This window comes from Entamoeba histolytica, genomic scaffold (genome assembly GCF_000208925.1).
Source record: "Entamoeba histolytica HM-1:IMSS scf_1104750519255 genomic scaffold, whole genome shotgun sequence".
In the NCBI taxonomy this organism is placed as follows: Eukaryota; Evosea; order Mastigamoebida; family Endamoebidae; genus Entamoeba; species Entamoeba histolytica.
In genome coordinates this window covers 37,297-56,768 of record NW_001914872.1, presented here as the reverse complement: position 1 = coordinate 56,768, position 19,472 = coordinate 37,297, and the positions used below count along the sequence as shown (strand labels likewise).

Here is a 19,472-nt window from a genome sequence, read left to right as displayed (position 1 = left end):
ATTTCAGATTAAAGATTTTCTTTTTCTAACTCATTCAGTCAAAGGGTTTTTTCCCTCTTTTTCAGCCTTATCTTTACAATCAGGATCTGATAATTCTCTTCTATTTTGGAAATATCTTCCTTTTTGTTATGCATATCGAAAACAATGCAAATTAATGAAAATATATGGAAATGATGAGAAATTCCCATAACCCAAACTGTGATTTTCAAATGTCAACACCATCCGAAAGAATAAACACTCGTCAATACAGCACCTTTTCTCATAGATATATCAAACTAATTAATTTTTATTCTCAAGAACATCCAACACTTGATGTTATGAAATCAATAGATACAAGTGATGTTAGAGTTGAGACTCAACGAGAGATTATTGATGAGGCAGCAAAAAGGTATGAAGAAGTTCCTAGTGAACAAGTATCAAAACTCAGATTAGACCAAATATTTAACAACAAAATTCCAGTTTCATCAGACAGAAAACCAAATACACAACTAACATATCTTGAAGAACAACTCTTTAAAAAACAAATTGTTGTTACTAAAGAAGCAAAAAACTCATTAAAAGAACCACTGACATTTACATTTTCTTCTTCATTAAAAGAAGGAGATAGTATTATGACTATTAAAGTTTTTGACTTTTCTAAAAAGAATTTTGACTGTTGGATTGAAGTTAAAACAACTAATACTATAAGTGAACTTAGAACTGTTATTCCTTGTCTCACTCAAAAAGGAATTAATGACCCAGATTTTATATTTATTAATGACACATTCTATACATCCCAGAATAATCAAGAACAAGTTATGTATAACTTAGTTGAGTGGAGAGAATATCGAAATTTTCAATATTCAAGATTCCCATCTCATTTTCAGTGTTGTATTGAAGACTTTGAATTAGGTAAAATTGATATTGAAATAGATGAGCCATATTTATATGGGCATCTACTGGATTGTGAACATATTTTTATAGTCTCAGACATTAGAGTTCCACTACAAGAAGATAAGAATGGTAAATATCCAAGAATTATATTCAGAAAACGAAAAGAACAACAAAGATGTAATATTTGTGATTCAAGAAAAGCAGAGATTGAAGTGACAGGGGATAGTGCAGGAATATCTGATCCATCATATTATTGTAAAGAATGTTTTTCTTTATTACATAATGATATGGACATAGGATTTGAAAAGAGAGATATTTGATTGGTTCAAATTTTATTAATAAGAATGTAAGAAATATAAAAATTGTTATATTGTTTTTATTATTTTTTTTTTTTAATACAAAATTTGAAAAAAAAGGTTCTTAAGTAGGATCTAGATTATAATAATGTATAGATAATTAAGTTTGTAAATACCCTTTCATAAGATTCTATGGTCTTGTTATCAAAGGTAGATTATTACTGATAAATTAATAAATAATTTTTATCACAAGATAAATAGAAAAATAAATAAAATTCAATCACGAATAGATATCTAAAAGACCATTATATCCATGATAGAAGAGATTTATAGGATAGTATTTGAAGAGTAAAGAATATATTTTCATTTAACATCTTTTGATAAGAAGATTTAGAAATAATCATAAAGAAAGTCAATGACAAAGCATAACGTGGAGAACTCAAAAAGTTGAGATAATAAAAAGTAAAAATAGTAAAAAAGAAGGAAAAGGAAAGTTAAAGAAAATGAGATCCACTAGAAAACAGGAAAAACATAATAATGTCAGCATTTCCTCTGCAAGAGCAAAACAAAACACAAAATTTTGAGTGTTCAATCTCTAAAATCGGAGGGGAATGGTGTTTTATTCCACCTAATACTATTATTGAACAAATTCAAAAGGAAGTTTCACGATATTCAAACCCCAAACAATCACAAATTAAATCCATATTTAATAGTTTTTATCCAAGACATATTCAACCACTTGCGTTGAATACACAATTACATATTGCATATGAAATATTAAGAAGACATTTGAGTTTTAAGATGATTGGGATTATGATTATTTTAAAGAACATAAATAAAATTGATGAACGACATATTGAAGATATTGGATTAATTTTAGATAATCATTTACATGATCATACATCTATTGAATGTATCTCTACTAAATTATTATATGAATTAATTGTTGCACGACCAAATATTTTTCTTTCAAAATTAGAAAGTTGGAAGAATAAAAATAATTGTCCATGTAGAATGAGAGCGTGTTGTAGTACATTTACAAAATATTGTAAAGAAAAACAAGGAGATCAAATATGGGAAGTTTGTAGTGCATGTATTAAAGTAAATGAAAGATTTGTTCAATTAGGTGTTGGATGTTGTTTAAAAGAATTATGTAATGTAGATGAAAATAAAGTGATTGAATTTATTAAGAAATATGTTCAATTATTTAGTAGAGATGGATTAAAGTATGCTGTTGAAAAAATCAAAGACGTTTCAATTAAAAGGGAATTACTTAATTTATCTCGTAGTAAACAGAATGGGATTGGAGAATGTGTTAATGGTAGTAATAAAGTGTCAGAGGATATAGTTTCAAATTAAATTACGAATTTGTTATTTATGTAAAGAATAATGTAATTTTTGTTTTATTTATTTTTTTTCTAAAAAAGAAAAATAGAAAAATGATGAAATAAAAGGAAGTATATTAATTACAAAGTGAAGTTAACAAATTCATCATAATATATGAATGTTGTTGAGCTATTGAGTCATTCCCAAATTTACTTAAAATTAATAAATTGTTATATAGTTGATTAACAACATTTTGAATGGAACCTATTACTATAGAATTCATAGTTGTTAATGTCTCTGTATCATCACTAATAGATGTCATACTTCCATCTTTCAATTTATAATATCCTCTATTATTAAACAATCCTTTTCCTGATTCTATTTGGGGACAATGATTAAAGGCATCAAGAATTGATTTCTTCCAATTTTGTTTCTTAACTACATAATAAGTTTATACAATTTTTATATTTCATTTTATTTATTATTAAAACAAACATGTTGTAAGATTGGATAATATATTCCAATGTTGTTGAATGAAAGAATATACATCATCTCTCAAATTAAAATAATCTTGTAATGGTTTTATTTCTTTCAATGATTGAAGTATCAAAACACAAAGTCTTGTTGTTTTAATTTTTGGTTTCTCTGTTGTAAAAAATCTAACTTTTCTACAAATTGTACATTGGCATAAAACAGCTCTTTGACCTTCAGTACAACTCATGAACCGATGAATATTTCATAGACTTCCGAGTTTAACTACTCACTGGGGTTTTGAATCAGAATATTCCTTATTTCTATTTTTACATTTTCATCGAATTTCATTGTTACGTGGCATGTGTTTCATGATTATTTCAATGCACTATTAATTGGATCTACTTCTCTCACCTCTAATTTATATTTTTGGATCAAAGAAGATTCTTTTTTCCCTGAATCTTTGATTTAAGTATTAATACTACATTTTATAGTATTTTTATAATTCTTGAATTGACAACTAGAATTGCATTTGACTTAACAAAACAATAATGATTGTTTTTCCTGATTATTTTTTGTCATACTAACTCACTTGAAGTTTTTGGTACTTTTTGTTTTTATTTAGAGTATTTTTTGTTTTGTATAACGAAATATAATGAAAAATAAATATAATAAAGATATTTTACATAAAATCAGTGGAAGTTAAGGTAGTTTGATGAAGTTTTTTGAAGAATTATATAAGTATCTTTAGAATTGAAAAAGAATCTAAAACTCATTTAGTCCATTTAAACAATGCAAAATCATGAGATTATGATAAGATATATTGAAGAATATCCAGTTGAAAATATTGATGAAATAAGGTTTTTCTTAAATAATGCTGATTTAAGGGATGAAGAAATAGAAGAGATAATAAGGGTATTAACTCAGATGGCTATGAAAGCTGATAAAGAGAGTTTAAAATGTATTACTCTTTATATTCATTTGTTAATGGAACGACTCATTACTGAAACTCAATTTGTGAGACATCCAATAAAACATGATGGATGGAAGAAATTACGACTTGATCCTTCCTTTATGAATAGTAAAATGCTTAAAATGCCTATTGACATTCAAATATTTTTGTCAAAGTTGTTTGATAAAGAAGAAGTTATGAAGAGGATAAAAAGTAATGACATAGACATTTCATTAAAGAAAAGAATTACATCTCTTATTCAATGGTATCCTAAAGAAATGCAGTGTGTTGAAAGTCCAGATTATATGAAGATTAATGACATGATAGTCAAAGAAAAAAATAATGAGAATTACCAAATAAGTCTCAAAGAATTATATACAGTAGATGGTTTAGATGAAATGAAACTTGTTGGGTTATTGTTAGTTTATGGAATTGTTCATAACAAGAAAGCAATACTTGAAGAGATGGATCATTTAATTCAACATCTAGTTAATAAACCATTAGGAATTTATTTTACTAAATATTTTGTTCAGACATTAAGAAACTATAAAGAAGAAATATGTCAAGAAACAATGGAAATTATTGAGAATGGAAATGCCATTAAAACAATAATATATTCTTTAGGAGAAGATCTTATTCTACTAAAACCATATAATGCAAAGTCGATATTTTATTCACTAATTCAATTATTTCCAAAGACTAGTATTCAAGAGATATTAAAAATAAGTCAAGTTATTGATTTTACTGATGATAATATATTTTTAGTACAAATTGGAGTTATTAATATCTTTGTATTGATGATTCAAGAAATGATTAAAATGTCTCATGAAGAAATGATAAATATTATTCAAATGATTTCACAATTCATCATAAAACATCAGAACATAAAAATTATTCAATTATTTTGTGATTTCATTTATGCATCATGGAAATTAATACAACAAAAAGGAATATATGAAACAATTATTTACGAAGTTATTGTCACAACAACCAAAAATATACTTGAAGGAATTATTCCAGTAAATGATAAGAATAGAAAGAACTTATCAAACGTTTATTTATTATTATTCAGTGAAAAACATGAATATTGTCAAAGGATCTTGAATATGATTATTGACAAATGTATAGAGAAAAATATTGACATGGAACATATTCAGTATATCTTTATTGGATGCAATCAATCTATGAAATGGTCTGAGAAGATTACACAATTTTGTATTGAGGAATTAATAGAAAAGAAAGAAATTAAAGAAGAAAATACAAAGAGAAGTATTATGTTATTAAGACTATTAAAAAGTGGGATGAATAAAGAAATGATTATCAAGAATGAAGAAGTTTATTATCAAATATTTGATTCATTTATAAAATATGATATATTAAAAACAGTGATTGATGAAGTAAAAGGTATTTTCATTAATACATTATTATATTCTTACAATAAAGACAAAAATGATCATAAATTGATTGAAATATTTCATAGATATATGAAACATTGTATTATATCACATTTAGATTGTTTATATGATTTTGTAATGAACAATTGTATTGATAAAGAACAACAAACATATATTTATCAAGAAGTACAAAAAATTAAAATTGACCAAACAACATTGTATTTCATGAATAAATGTTTTAAAGATGAATTACAGATATTAATTGAACGAATGACAATTATAGGAAGGAAATTAAGTTCAATGAAACAAGAAGAAAAGTTACAAGAAATATATTATGGTATTATTGAGAATTGTATTAAGAGAAATCCTCATAACACTCTCATTGATGAAGGAAATATGTTAATTGATAATGAAATTTATAATATTATTAATAGAGATTTTATTTCTATTGAATTAAGTGAAATGAATGAAGAGATAGAAAGTCTTGACAGAATTTTTGAAATATATTTAATTCTAAGTAAAGAATTAAATAGACCAATAACTAATAAGAGTTTATTAACTACAAAACAAAAGAAATTAAACTCTATTCCAATTGAATATTTTATTGGAGGAAATATTTTTAATAATAGTGTCGATTATTTAATTCAAAGAATTGAAGATATTAACATCAAAAAAGTAATTCAGTTGATGAAAAAAGACACTTTGGGTGTGATGGATGAAACATCAATGATTGAAATGTTATTAAAATCACTCAATAATCAATACATATGTTCTAACCTCACAAATGGATTCAAAGTATTCAATCAATTAATGAGATGTATTCCATTAACATTTAATAACATGAGTCAATTATTTAATTCAATAAACCAATATTGCAAAACAAAAAAAGAATTATTGGTTGATGACAACATTTACCAATTCATTGATTATAGTCTTCAAATTAATAAAGAAACAAGTGCTACTGTATCATTTATACTATTAATGACTATTTCATTAGTAATTAATTCAATTGAAAAACAACCCCATTCTAAAATAATAAATAATGATAGAAATGAATTTATCAAAGAAAATAATGAAATAATGAATATTATATATTGTGGATATAATGATGTATTTGATTCATACAAAATTAAAGTAATTGACAATGAAATTCATAATAATAAAATTAATGAAATTCTTCAAAAAAATTGTACTTATCAAATGCTTGAAAAATGTATTGAAACACCATTCATCTATGACTATCCAAAAAGTATTCCATTAAAACAAAATATATTTATAATATTATATCATTTCTTCACATTCAAAGAAGTTAAAAATATTATTGAAGTAATTACTAACAAGTATGAACCAGAAAACAAAGGAAAATTCTACATTCTTCAAGGACTTATTGCAGGAATTAAATCATTTGGAGTAGAAGAAAGATTAGAATGTCAAGAATACATTTTAAGTCATTGCGTAGATTGGCTTCAAGTAATAAATTCAAACCATGAAAATATAATGCATAATTTCATTAAGAATGATTATACATTATTAAAAGAAATCTATTCAAGATGTATTAAAAGTATTATTAAAGGAAATTATAACAAAACAATCATTCTCTTTGTGATCAAATATAGTTTTTGTAACTATTCATTGATTGAAACAACAGTTAATACATTGTTTAATGGAACAGTAATTTGTGGATGTTATAAAGAAGACATCAGTAAATTCATTCATATATTAATAAATGATAACCGATTTAACAAACAAATTATCAAATTACTCCTCCAAATTTTAAAAGATAATAATAAACCAACTTCTAATACTACTCTCAATGCTAATATAAATGTTATATTCAATGCCATTGATATAATTAATAGTAATACTATCGAACTTTACATTGAAACTATTCATACTCTGAGTACATTATATCCATTTGATAATTCTAAAATATTAAAACCAATTAGTATGGTAAAGAAAGAAGTTCAATCGCAATTTGTTGAGAAGATTCAACAACTTTATTTTGATTCTGATAAAAATGGTAAACTGTTAGTTCTTGATACATTATGCTCAATGAATAATTTGGATTTTGTAAATCAACTTAACTTTAATAAAATGATGAACACAAATAACTTTATAGTTAATTCTTGTTGTTCTGATCTTATGACACATTATGTTCAGAAAACAAATGACATTGAATTTTGTGAAAAGATTATTGAAAAGCAATTAGATAATAATATTAGTAATGAACATCTTTATATTACAGCATTATCATGCATTGTACTATCTCGAACACTCTTTATTACCAATTCAATTAAAAGTGCGGTTCATCAACTTCTTCAATTTAAACCAAAGAATAGTCAAATTAAGAAATATTGTAACAATACCTTAATGTCATTTAGAAGAAAGTTTGGTCAATTATTAAAATATGACAAAAGTATATTTTCAGAAGATGATATGGAATTATTAAGTTTACAAGCTATTCCATGGTATATGGCTTAACTTGTTGATTAAAATCATTATTTTGTAAAAACAAATAAAATATTAATTGAATCTTAGATTAATAAATAAATGGAATTAAAATTTTTCTATCCCCAACTTGGTTTTTGAACTTTCTTCTGTAAGCCAAATGAACACTTCTTGCTCTTGGCATAAGATTAGCAAATGTCCAGAGAAAAAATACAATAGCACCTGGAGATAATGTAAATATAGAAAAACCTAACCATTCAACTAATTCTCCAAAATATTGAGCAGATGTAACATAATCAAATAACCCACCCTGAGGTAATTTATGCTCTGTTTCTCCTTCTTTACGAAGATTTCTTATTATTTCATCAGAATGAACATTAATTGCCATTCCAACAAAAAAGACTAACACTCCAAAATAACATTGTGGAGTATTAAACCATCCTAAATAATAATGTGGTGGATGATACAAAAATAACCATCCTGCTTGTACATAACAATTACACAAATTAAATACCATTCCCATTAACATTATAATAATAGGCATTTTCCCTCCTTTTGACATTCTTAATGGGAAAATAATACTTCTTCTAAAATAATGAATTACAAAAAGAATTAATGAAATTATTGGGACTATTTCATCTACAGAAGAATAGACATAAAAGATAAGCATACCTATCATTGATACAATTTCCATAATACACCATCCAATTCTGTTGTTTATTGTCACTCCCCATTTATCAGTTTGAAACATTCCATATCCAGCAGTAACATAATGAAGTAGAACAAATACAATAAATCCAAGTATCACCATTACAAGAAGAAATAAATAATATATACTTTCACTATTCATTTTAATTCTACTATAATTAAAATTATGAAATAATTGTTTATTAAGTTCTTTTCAAAAGGAAAAGAATACTCTAAGAAATGGAGTCTTTAGAAAAACTATATTCCAATTAAAAATATTAATCAATACATTCATCATTCACAAAGAAAATATCTATCCTTTATAGAATCTCTCCAAACTGCATCAAAGAAATATTTGTTAAAACAAATTAATTCTTTTGGATGTTTACAAAGTTGTCCAAATTCATTTACCATAGCTGCATTTACAAATAATGTTTCTCCATATCTTTTTGTTCCTGTAGAATAATGACAATGACCAAAACAACAAAGTTGTGGTTGTAATGAAATAATACATCGAAGAAGTGCATTAGAACCACCATGCCTATATTTTTTATTATTTTTTGTACTAGTTGTTTGTCTAAGATCAAGTATTCCATATGGAGGTTCATGACTAATAATGATTAGTGGTAATTCTTTAATAATATTATTATTTGCCCATTCAACGATATGGTCATTTACTGGAAAAGAAAATCCAAGAAATTGGATATTATTAATTATTTGAATTGAGTCACTAAGAATATATAGTCTTGGTATATCTTCTAACCATTCTTTTAATTCCTTAATAATTTTCTTTTCATGATTACCAAAAACTAAAATAATATTGTCTGCTGGAACATCATTTAACCATTCTTTAAATCCTTTTAATGACCCTTTCTTTCCTCTCTCACTTATATCTCCACAAATTATCAAAAAATCACATGGTCTAATTTTTATTTTTTCATGTAATCCATGTGTATCTGAAAGAATGCTTATCAATAATGGTCGGGTCATGTAACTAAAGAAGTTCTCTTTATCTGATACTCTTTCTTTTTAAACTAATTATATTTGCATTTTTTGTTTACTTGGTAACCACGATATTTATAATGACTTTGACGTCTATTTTTGATGGTGAGAGAATAGTAAAATGCCGAATTTTCACTTGATTGGACAATTCCATCTTCAATTTTATTTTGAGTTTTCCATTTTGCTTTTTAAAAAGAAATGAATTTTTCTTGACTTTTATCCCTTTGAAGCATAACAAAAAGAGAAAAACATATTTCTGACTTTTTCATCAAGTAGAATTATTTTCATTTCCTCTTAATCTAAACAAGATTGATATTATCTTATCTCTTTTTCGTTTTTGTATAATGTAAGAAGATAATAACCCAAATAATAACCCAAATCATAAAATGAAAAGGAAATTGAAAAATATAGAAGTGAAGTACATTTATTAAAATTCCTCTTCTTATAAAACAAAAAGATTACTAAATCAAAGTCTAAAAAGATGGTGAAAGTACAATAAAGAACAAAAGAATATTACTTAAGAAAGAAGAGTCTAAATAGAAGAGGATTATTTGAAGAAATAAATTCAAATGATTCTTTTTATTACTTACAGAGAGTTTTTATGCTTTAAAAAGTAAAGAAGTTTAAAAAACCTAAAAAATAATAATTAAAAGGATAATTAAGAAATACAATAAAGAATTAGAAAATAGAATAACATTATAATAAAATATAATAAATGAATGATAGAAACATACCAAATAGTATCTTTACTAAATAAATCTTTCTTCTTTAAAAACAGAAAGAATGGATGAATATACTCCTGATTTTAGTGATCCTAAAGATTTTTATTCCATTCTTGGATTACCAAATAAATCAAATGAAGAAGATATTAAGAAAGCATATCGTAAATTAGCATTACAATATCATCCTGATAAATCTAAAGAAGAGGATGCAGCTGAAAAATTTCAAAAAATTACTGATGCATATAATTTCTTATCAAATTATAGAAATAAACGAGTATATGATTTGTTTGGATATACCATTTTTGAATATCAAGAAATAATTTGTCAAATGTCATTATGTTTAAATTGTATGTCATGTTGTTCTATTCCATTATTAATAATAATAGTAGGGTTATTTGATGTTTGGATTATAATGTTTTTAATTCGATTAGATGTTCCTAAGACATGGTATTTTGCATGTATTGAAATACCAATATATATTTATATATTAATACCTATTTTTTCATCTTTATTTGTAGAGGGAGCATTAAATAAAATTCTTTCAACTTTGAAGTGGGTAAGTTTTCTATTAACAATTATTTTCATTTCAATTGGAATGGATGATAGTATTAATACACATTGGGGAAATCTTTTAGTTCCAGCATTTTTCTTTGTGTTTTTTGATTTTGTGATTAGTATTAAACAGTTTTTTGAACCAAATATTGTTGTAACAATAAATCCAGAAGGTAAAAAAATAAAACATAAATATGAATATTCTTGTTATGAAGTGACTAAAAATGTTACATTTAAATGTCTTAAATCAAGTATATTACTTGGATTTATATCTTGTTTATGGTATGCACAATATATTAGAAAAATAAATGAAATAGAACCTGAATATACAGCAGCTACTTGGGTTTTTGCAGTTTATCTTTTTGTTAATGCATTAGAAGAAACATTATCTAATATTAAAATTACAACATTCTTTTCAGGATCAATATCAGAAAAATTTGATATTAAATTCATTATTTGGGCATGGATTAAATGTAGTTTTTATATTCTTCAAACATTTTTAATTGGATTAAATATTGGAAGTCGACATAATTATTATTGGACATGTGCATTTATTCCTATTTTAATTGTTTTAGCTTTAATTCATGGATTTGCCATTGTAGCACCTTGTTTGTCTTGTAAATTAACTCGAGATGTATTAAAGCTAGTTAATTACATGAATCCGTCAAAAGAACATGAAAGATATTATGATGGAAATGAAGAGAAAGAAGATAAATCAAATGGAGTAGAAGTAGAAGTACATAATGATGAGGATGAAGAGGAATAATTTAATGTTATAAAAAAGTTTATCTTATATGATTTGTTTTTGTATTTTAGAAATAAAAGTAAGAAAAAGGAGTTATAAAAACATTACAGCGGTAGAAACAAGATTTTTAGAAAGTTTGGAGAGAGAAAAACAAGCTTCTTTTACGAACGAAGACAATCTATCAGGAATAGTAAATAAACTATAATTAGTATTAATTAGGTAATTGAAAAAGAAAAAATCCAAAAGAAAGAACTCACTTGAAAAAGCAAATATAACGAGGAATGAGCGTTAAGGAAAACCAAGTAGAAAAGACAAAAGGGAGTGAAGTTAGTGATACTGAGTCACAATCAGATTCATATAATGGAGAATATAGTCATGATGATGAGTCGTATAGTGATAGTTATTCAGATTCCAAAAGTGTAGATAGTCAAAAAAGTGAAGAAAGTAGAACTGATGATGATACTGATGATGACGATACGAGAGAAATGCTTGAAAATATTATTAAGGAATATTCAGAATTAAAAAGAACAACTATTGCACAAAAGGAAGAGTTAGAAAGAAAGATTAGAGATTTGACACATAAATTGAATGAAGCAACACAATTAAATGAGACTCGAAAAGAACAAATCTTACAATCTGCTAATAGTATGAAAAAAATACTTGCTGAAATGACTAAAATGAAAAATGAACGTGAAGATCTTGTTACTCAAATTGAAGATGAAAGAAAAAATCATGCAGAAACTATTAAACAATTACATACATTACAAGGACAAATGATTAATGGAGGGGTTGGACCATCAGAATTAGAAATGACGTTTAGGGTATTATTAGATGGAACAAAAATTACAGATGCTATACTTATAAAAAATGTAGATACAGAGAAAGATGATTTACGAATGCAACAATCATTGTTAGAAAAGAAAGTTATGAGTTTAAATCAAGATATTGTATTACTTAAACAAGAAAGAGATTCAACAAAAGAACAAATTAAACAAAGTGACAAATTAAAAGATACTTATAATGATTTAAATAAGAGATATGAAGAATTAAATGATAATTATAAAAAAATTAAAAAAGAAAATGAAACATTAAAAAAAAGAGGAAGTGGATTATCAGGATTATCATTTAAATCTGAAAGTAATGAAAGTTCAGTATTAAAATCATGTTGTGAATCATTATTTACTACAATTCAATCATTATCTAATATTAATGAATTAAATAATAGTATTAGTGAAGTTGAAGAATTAATGAAAGATCATTTTTATCATAGACTAATGTTTTTACATATTCAAAATAAATGTATTTCAATATTAAATCCAACATTTATTCAATATGGATATACAACAAATGTAGCAATAGAACAACTTTATCTTTCTACTCAAAGTCATTCTTCATTTCAAGAAAAATTACCAGAAAATTTAAAGAATTATGATATGGTACTAAGAGAAATTTATTTATTTAATGAAAAGTTTAAGAAAAAAGATGTATCTCCAACAAAATTAGGAGATGATGGTATTATTTCATCATCAAGAACAACTATATCACGTAAAATAAGAAGAGGAAGTGAATTTACAGGAATTTATTCACCATTAATGTTAAATGTTGGGTCAACAAAAAGTTCACCATTTGGTTCTAGTACTGAACCACCAAGAGATAAAGATACAACATCAAGTACTGGAGAAGCAGCAAGAGATGTTGATGAATTAATTGCTAAAGTTAATCAAAGTGAAAAAGAAGATATAACATCACCAAAAGATGATATGAATATAATATCACATGTTTGGGAAGTTAATGGAACTATTTGGGCATGTAAAAAAGTAGAAGGAAATAAAAGTATGATATCTACATTTAATAGTATGGATTGTATGGAAATAACAAGTATAACACTACCATGGAGAATATCAGCAGTTCATTCAATAAATAAAAAAGTAATTTGTGGAAGTGAAAATGGAACAATAAATATTTATGATGGAGATATAAGAAATGAAGTTAAATGTGATCTTTCATTAGCTTCAAGAATTGTTGAAATTGGATCAGAAAAAGGTATTGTTTGGATTCTTTCAGAACAAGGGGATTTTGCTCTTATTGAATTTAGTAAGAAAATGAAATATAAATGGTATAAATTAAAAATCCCATCATTTACTACAAGTGCATGTGTATTAAAGAAAATGTTACATGTTGGTACTATTGGTGGTGTTTTTAGAACAGAATTTCCACCAACACCAAAAAGTAAATTTACAATGATAAAAGAAATTGGAAAAGTGCCTGTATCGAATATTTTAGCATTACATAATTCTCTTTATATTGCATTAAATACAAAAGATTGTATTACTGTTCTTCAAAAAGGAAAACAACCAATTACATTTGAAGTAAATAAACCAAATACACTTACTCCATTTATTAATGATGTTTGGGTATGTTGTGGAAATGGATCAATTAAAGCTATTAATAATACTGAATTAAAAATGGATAATGTTGCAACAATTGGTAGTAGTGAATTAGTTGGTGGATGTATTCTTAATATTGAAAATCCAGAAAAACATCTTTCAAATTATACATTATTCTTTGGATGTGGTGGTGAAATTCAATCATTAGTTACAGGATATTATAGACATTCATATCTTGTTAATAATAAAGAAGGTGTTTGTGCTAAATGTAAAGGAAAAGTACATTTAAGACAAGGATTATTATGTGAATGTTTGTTATATTGTTATTTAATAATAATAATAATAATAAATATATATTTATATTTTAGATTGTAATACAATTCTTCACAATAATTGTGTTAGCTTAAATTGGCTTGACAAAATTTGTTCAAGAGACCCTGAAAAACAAATTAAACATAAAGAAAGTAAGACACCTAAATCATCAATAATAAATAGCTCACCAACTCCAAGACGGTCGAGTTCTGTCTCAGTCAAGTATGTAGCACCACAACAAACAAAAGGTGGAGAAAGTGGAAGTGATTCACGAGAAAGTATACATTAACAATTAACAAAGAATTAAAGGCATTATCAATAAAACATAAAATTAGGTTAAATTTTCAACAAATTTTTGTTATAAAAGGAAGTGTTATATACAACAAGAAGAAAAAGAGATAAAGAAGAAAAACAAAAGGAATAAAGAATAGTAAAAAAAGTAGAAAGAATAGTAAAATAGAAATAAAAAATAATAAAGAACCCTAGGAATTAAAAAAGAAAACTGAAAAAAAGAACTGTTGGGAAGAGTCAGTCAAGATGAGAATTGCTACCAAAGATATCATCGCCATTTATAAACAACTTTTCAACGACGGATGCATTGTTTGCCATAAGGATTTTGTTTGCCTCCATCCAGTATTCGGTATTCCAAATCTTCAAGTCTTTATGTTGATGAAAGGTCTTGCCACTAAAAAGTGTGTCAAAGAAACCTGCAACTGGAGATGTCTTTATTGGACACTTAATGATGAAGGAATTGCTTATCTTAGACAAAAACTTGCTCTTCCAGAAGATGCTGTTCCATCAACTCTTAAACAAAGCATTCATACAGCTGTTCATGACGAAGCTAAGCAAATCCAAGGAGAAAGAAAGCTTAAGAAGGACTTCAATGCAGGAAAGAAACCAGAAATGAAAAAAGCTGAATAAATGAAAGTTTAAGTTGGTGTTTTGATTTAATTGTTTTATTCTTTAAAAGAAATAGTTTTTCTTTCTGAGAGATAATAAAACATAATAACAAAAGAGAATAATAAAAGAAAGAAATATTAGTTGAATAATAAAAAAGAAATTAGAATTGTTTTGAATATTTTCATAGATGAAACTTGATATTCAGTTGTACCTAATTGAGATGTTTGCTCCTATTCAATCTCTTAAGTCTATGGGTCCTAGATTAATTATTCAAAATGTTACTCAGTTTGGATTAATTGTTGCATCTGCTGTAATATTGTGGAAAGCACTTTGTATTTTCTTTTTTACAGAAGCACCAATTGTTGTTATATTAAGTGGTTCTATGGAACCAGGATTTAAAAGAGGTGATTTAATGTTTTTAACAAATAAAGGTGGTGTTGACAATATTCAGATAGGTGATATTGTTGTTTATAATTTACCATCTAAAGGAATTCCAATCATTCACAGAGTAATAGAAATTCATAAAGATACTAAAGGTGATGTTCGTTTTTTGACTAAAGGAGATAATAATCCTGTTGATGATAGAGGATTATATGGAGGTCCTTTATGGTTAAAACCAGATCAAATTATTGGAAAATCATATGCTCATATTCCATATGTAGGAATGATTACAATTGCATTAACTGATTACCCAATCCTTAAATGGACGGTTATTGGGTTATTGTTAATCAGTGTTTTATTAAACAAAGACCAATAATCAATTGAATTACATTTTGATCTTTTTTCTTTTTCTGTTGAAAACAAACTTTATTAAAATAAAGTAGTATATAAATGTATAAAACCTTTCATTAATTAATTCATAATTTTCTTATCCTTCTCCCTTCTTTTTTAAGCTTTCGGATCTTTAACACTTGGTTTTTCATATTTAAATAAATGACATTGCCCAAGGAAATTAACTGGATTATGTGTTACTACTATGTTTTGTGCAATTAAATGATCTAATATAATTCTATTTTCTCTATCTTCAGGTTGATACTTTAAACTCCATTTCTTAATTTCATGTTCTCCAACTCCATGTCTAGCTAACAACTCTCGTTTCATATTACTTTCTCCTCCATAATCTTTTGCAAACATTTTCATATTTCCCATTAAATAAAATTCTTTCTTAGCTGCCAATGCCGCTGCTTGTCTATTTAAATATGTGTTAATAGCAATTTCTTTTTGTTGTGCAAAATCTTCAACTGAGTACAACCATATTCCTGGTGATGTAGTTGTACCAAATGAGAGTAAACATCCAAGACTTTTATCTGCTTCTTTCATTGCATATTTTGATTTTGGATTACTATCATCAAAAACAACTACTTTATCTATTGATGAGTCTTTTGGCCATGGTTGTCTTAAACATCCCATAAGAACCTCATGTAATGTATAACATATTCCTCCTATTTTATATGCAAATTTCTTAAAATTACTAAGCATATCTTTAAATTCAATATTTGGTCTATGTCTCCAATATAATAATCCATGTAATAACATAATATGATATACATTAATCCAAAATGGTTCATGTTCTCCTGTTTTTAAATTATCTAAATTAATTACTGCTAATTCTGATGCTTGTTGTTCAAATAATTTGACTCCATCTAAATTATCTAACATTATTAATTCAATATGATAATCTAATACTCTTCCATAAAATCCACTTCTTAAATATAATTGAATAATAGAATATAATACTGACCTTGATACTTCTAATGGGTCTCTACTTGTCTCTTTAACTACATCTAATTCAGGATTTATATTGAAAAATTCTCTTTGTACTGGGAATTGAATTTTATGACTTACTATTCTTTCAAAATTCTTGAAATTTAATGATGTATGATAAATAGGATACCATGTTGGAGCTTTAACTCTCTTTGGATTTTCTACTGCTTCTGTTTCTTTTAATAAACATTCTGCTGCATTTACATTAGGATCACATGCAACACTAACAGGCATTGGTGGAACTTGACTAGGATCAGTAACATCTTCTGGAATATCAGTTCTAATTCCAACTTGACAAACTGGCATTTCTTGTTCTCCTGCTGGTGCAGTAGTAACATCTTCAAAGTATAATACTACTTTAAAATTAGGTGCCAATTGTTTATCATCTTTAAATCCTTTATCTAATTCCATTTTAGAAAATTCAAGTCTATTGTCATGAATAAACCATGTGTTAAACCAAATATTAAATATTCCTCCTTTAGATGTAGTAAATTCTAATTTAATATCTCCATGAATAGTAACTGGATCAATTGGGAATGAACTTCCATCAGTACCAAATCTATCTTCTCCTTCAATACATCTCATTTTCCAATCCCATGCACAAATGGCTTCTCTTGTACTAACAGTTCCTTTTTCTTCTTTTAATTCTCCATATATTTCATCATATAATTTTAATGCATCTTCTTCTTTCATTTTATTTTTTGAATCTTTAGCTGGTTTAAATGTTAATTTTCTATTATTTGTAAGAGACTTTTCACATACAAATTCATTAAACGTTGATACTTTCACAAAAATTTCATCTGCAATTCTTGGTGTTGGTGTCATTTCAATTTTAACCATTTTAACTGTTCGTTCACCAATATTAAATCGATACTTTAATGCAGCACTCCAATAATTAATATATTTAAGTTGTGATGGAATAGTAACACCTTTTTTATTAAATGTTCTTGTTGTTCCATAAAAATCAATTGCCTCATGTGCATTTAATGAATCAAGCATATAAACCAAAAAACATGCACTCATTAATCCTGTTCTTCCTTTTCCTGCTTTACAATGAAGTGCAATAACATTTCTTTCATCTGCTTTTAAATAATCATCTACATCTTTACAAAGTTGTGGAATAATTTGATATTCTGGTGCATTATGATCATCAAATGGAAAATATTCATATTCTCCTTTAATTTTATGTTCTCCATCATATGGTTTTTCTCTACAGAAATTATATACTTTATAATGTCCTTTATGGAATGTTTCAAAAAATTGTAATACATCAACTAATGGATTTCTATATGCAGCTTCAAATTTCTCACTTGGAAATCCCATAGCAATAATTCGTGGTGTAATATATGAAAGATCTAAATCAAATCCATATTGTTGGTATCTTCTTTTGGCTTTAGAAACAGCTTCTCTTATAACACTTGTCATTTTTTTGTGAATATTTAAGTTTTCTAAATTATTTAGTTCTTTCATGTCGTTTGTTTTTGTTTTAATTTTTCTTTTCCTTTTTTTAATGACTTATTTATTATTAAAATATAGTTTGTTATTCTACTCTTACAAAAAATTGTATTTCTTTTTATCATATATTTTTAGTTCTCTCTTTTTCTTTAACTAACATCTTTTTGAATTTTTTAGTAAAATATTTTTGATTTATTTAAAGAACATTTTTGTTGTTGTCATTTTTCTAATCCATCAAAAACAATCTTTCAATACTTCTGCGTTTGAATGGATCTTATTTCGTAGGAAAGTCATCTCTTGTAACAATTTTTCTTTGGAACTTATTTTTTTAAAATAAACATAAGTTTCTTTTTTGGAAGTTCATTGTTAAAAATTTTAAATTAACTTTCTATAATAAAAAAATAATTTTTTTTCTTGTATTGAATTATGTTATTATTAAAAAGATGAGTGGCAAAATAATTTTTCAACCCCATAATTTATTTTACCTTAAAAGATTATTTTCATTTATTTGAATTATTTTTTATATTTTTGAAAAGCTTTCATACCCGTTGATATTTCTAGAAAATATTCAATTAAATATGTTAAAGCAACATAAAAAGATGTAGTACTAAGTTAGAATGAGAAATTTATTCACTTTAACTATCAAATACATCACATAATTCTTTTTTATTTTCCTAAATTATTACAAAATTTCAAACAAATCATTTCTATTCATTTCTTTCAAATAAGTAACTCTCATAATAACTATAAAATTTTTTAAAAACAAAGTCACTATCCAATATTAATTAAAATATTCAAGGCAACAATATTACTAAATAGTCATTGATTAATATTCAATCGTTAAAAAAAAGTTATAAAATTAGCTGAAACAAAACATTAAGATATAACAAAAAATAAAACACATAAATATTTTTATTATTTTGTTTTAAAAGATGTATTATATGAACAAAGTACCTTTTTTTTTCTTACACAATGATAGATAAATTAATACACAACAAGAAAATGTTCAATCTAAATTAAAAATAATACACATTATTATAAAAACTCTCTAAAAATACTTAAAGAAGGATTTTATTAAAAAAAACATCTTCTATATTAAGACTGAGAAGGTTGAATGTAAAGATAAAAATATTTTAAAGTTATGAAAAGATTTAGAATATTTATACTTATTTAAAAAATTTCAATA

At 25.4% G+C, this 19,472-nt stretch overlaps 12 protein-coding genes across 12 annotated transcripts in view; 7 read left to right on the top strand and 5 right to left on the bottom strand.

Annotated features, from left to right (window-relative positions):
* Positions 1 to 209: 209 nt before the first annotated feature.
* Positions 210 to 1,193, top strand: EHI_197110 (snRNA activating protein complex subunit, putative; the record flags this gene model as incomplete). Its single annotated transcript, XM_648059.2, has 1 exon — positions 210 to 1,193. The coding sequence occupies one exon, from the start codon at positions 210 to 212 to the stop codon at positions 1,191 to 1,193; it is 984 nt and encodes a 327-aa protein (XP_653151.2).
* Positions 1,194 to 1,706: 513 nt separating this feature from the next.
* On the top strand, positions 1,707 to 2,528 carry EHI_197100 (uncharacterized protein; the record flags this gene model as incomplete). Its single annotated transcript, XM_648058.2, has 1 exon — positions 1,707 to 2,528. One exon carries the CDS (start codon positions 1,707 to 1,709, stop codon positions 2,526 to 2,528), a length of 822 nt encoding a protein of 273 aa, XP_653150.2.
* Positions 2,529 to 2,631: 103 nt separating this feature from the next.
* On the bottom strand, positions 2,632 to 3,216 carry EHI_197090 (uncharacterized protein; the record flags this gene model as incomplete). The annotated part of the gene is made up of 2 exons (XM_648057.1): positions 2,632 to 2,933; positions 2,991 to 3,216. The coding sequence occupies 2 exons, from the start codon at positions 3,214 to 3,216 to the stop codon at positions 2,632 to 2,634; spliced, it is 528 nt and encodes a 175-aa protein (XP_653149.1).
* A 542-nt stretch (positions 3,217 to 3,758) lies between these two features.
* Positions 3,759 to 7,793, top strand: EHI_197080 (uncharacterized protein; the record flags this gene model as incomplete). Its single annotated transcript, XM_648056.1, has 1 exon — positions 3,759 to 7,793. One exon carries the CDS (start codon positions 3,759 to 3,761, stop codon positions 7,791 to 7,793), a length of 4,035 nt encoding a protein of 1,344 aa, XP_653148.1.
* Positions 7,794 to 7,851: 58 nt separating this feature from the next.
* EHI_197070 (steroid 5-alpha reductase, putative) lies at positions 7,852 to 8,610 on the bottom strand (the record flags this gene model as incomplete). Its single annotated transcript, XM_648055.1, has 1 exon — positions 7,852 to 8,610. One exon carries the CDS (start codon positions 8,608 to 8,610, stop codon positions 7,852 to 7,854), a length of 759 nt encoding a protein of 252 aa, XP_653147.1.
* Positions 8,611 to 8,741: 131 nt separating this feature from the next.
* On the bottom strand, positions 8,742 to 9,437 carry EHI_197060 (ser/thr protein phosphatase family protein; the record flags this gene model as incomplete). The annotated part of the gene is made up of 1 exon (XM_648054.1): positions 8,742 to 9,437. The coding sequence occupies one exon, from the start codon at positions 9,435 to 9,437 to the stop codon at positions 8,742 to 8,744; it is 696 nt and encodes a 231-aa protein (XP_653146.1).
* A 795-nt stretch (positions 9,438 to 10,232) lies between these two features.
* EHI_197050 (DnaJ domain containing protein) lies at positions 10,233 to 11,489 on the top strand (the record flags this gene model as incomplete). The annotated part of the gene is made up of 1 exon (XM_648053.1): positions 10,233 to 11,489. One exon carries the CDS (start codon positions 10,233 to 10,235, stop codon positions 11,487 to 11,489), a length of 1,257 nt encoding a protein of 418 aa, XP_653145.1.
* Positions 11,490 to 11,749: 260 nt separating this feature from the next.
* Positions 11,750 to 14,456, top strand: EHI_197040 (uncharacterized protein; the record flags this gene model as incomplete). The annotated part of the gene is made up of 2 exons (XM_648052.2): positions 11,750 to 14,165; positions 14,224 to 14,456. 2 exons carry the CDS (start codon positions 11,750 to 11,752, stop codon positions 14,454 to 14,456), a joined length of 2,649 nt encoding a protein of 882 aa, XP_653144.2.
* A 238-nt stretch (positions 14,457 to 14,694) lies between these two features.
* Positions 14,695 to 15,107, top strand: EHI_197030 (40S ribosomal protein S10, putative). The gene has a single exon (XM_648051.2). The coding sequence runs from the start codon at positions 14,705 to 14,707 to the stop codon at positions 15,086 to 15,088; it is 384 nt and encodes a 127-aa protein (XP_653143.1). The 5' UTR covers positions 14,695 to 14,704; the 3' UTR covers positions 15,089 to 15,107.
* Positions 15,108 to 15,254: 147 nt separating this feature from the next.
* On the top strand, positions 15,255 to 15,824 carry EHI_197020 (signal peptidase, putative; the record flags this gene model as incomplete). The annotated part of the gene is made up of 1 exon (XM_648050.1): positions 15,255 to 15,824. The coding sequence occupies one exon, from the start codon at positions 15,255 to 15,257 to the stop codon at positions 15,822 to 15,824; it is 570 nt and encodes a 189-aa protein (XP_653142.1).
* A 131-nt stretch (positions 15,825 to 15,955) lies between these two features.
* EHI_197010 (uncharacterized protein) lies at positions 15,956 to 18,301 on the bottom strand (the record flags this gene model as incomplete). Its single annotated transcript, XM_648049.2, has 1 exon — positions 15,956 to 18,301. The coding sequence occupies one exon, from the start codon at positions 18,299 to 18,301 to the stop codon at positions 15,956 to 15,958; it is 2,346 nt and encodes a 781-aa protein (XP_653141.2).
* Positions 18,302 to 19,452: 1,151 nt separating this feature from the next.
* The window catches only part of EHI_197000 (phosphatidylinositol-3,4,5-trisphosphate3-phosphatase, putative), a gene marked incomplete at both ends in the record, with an annotated part of 744 nt that continues 724 nt past the window's right edge, over positions 19,453 to 19,472 (bottom strand). The window contains one exon of the mRNA XM_001913429.1: positions 19,453 to 19,472. This exon is cut by the window's right edge and continues 724 nt beyond it. Within this exon, the coding sequence (XP_001913464.1) occupies positions 19,453 to 19,472 (20 nt within the window).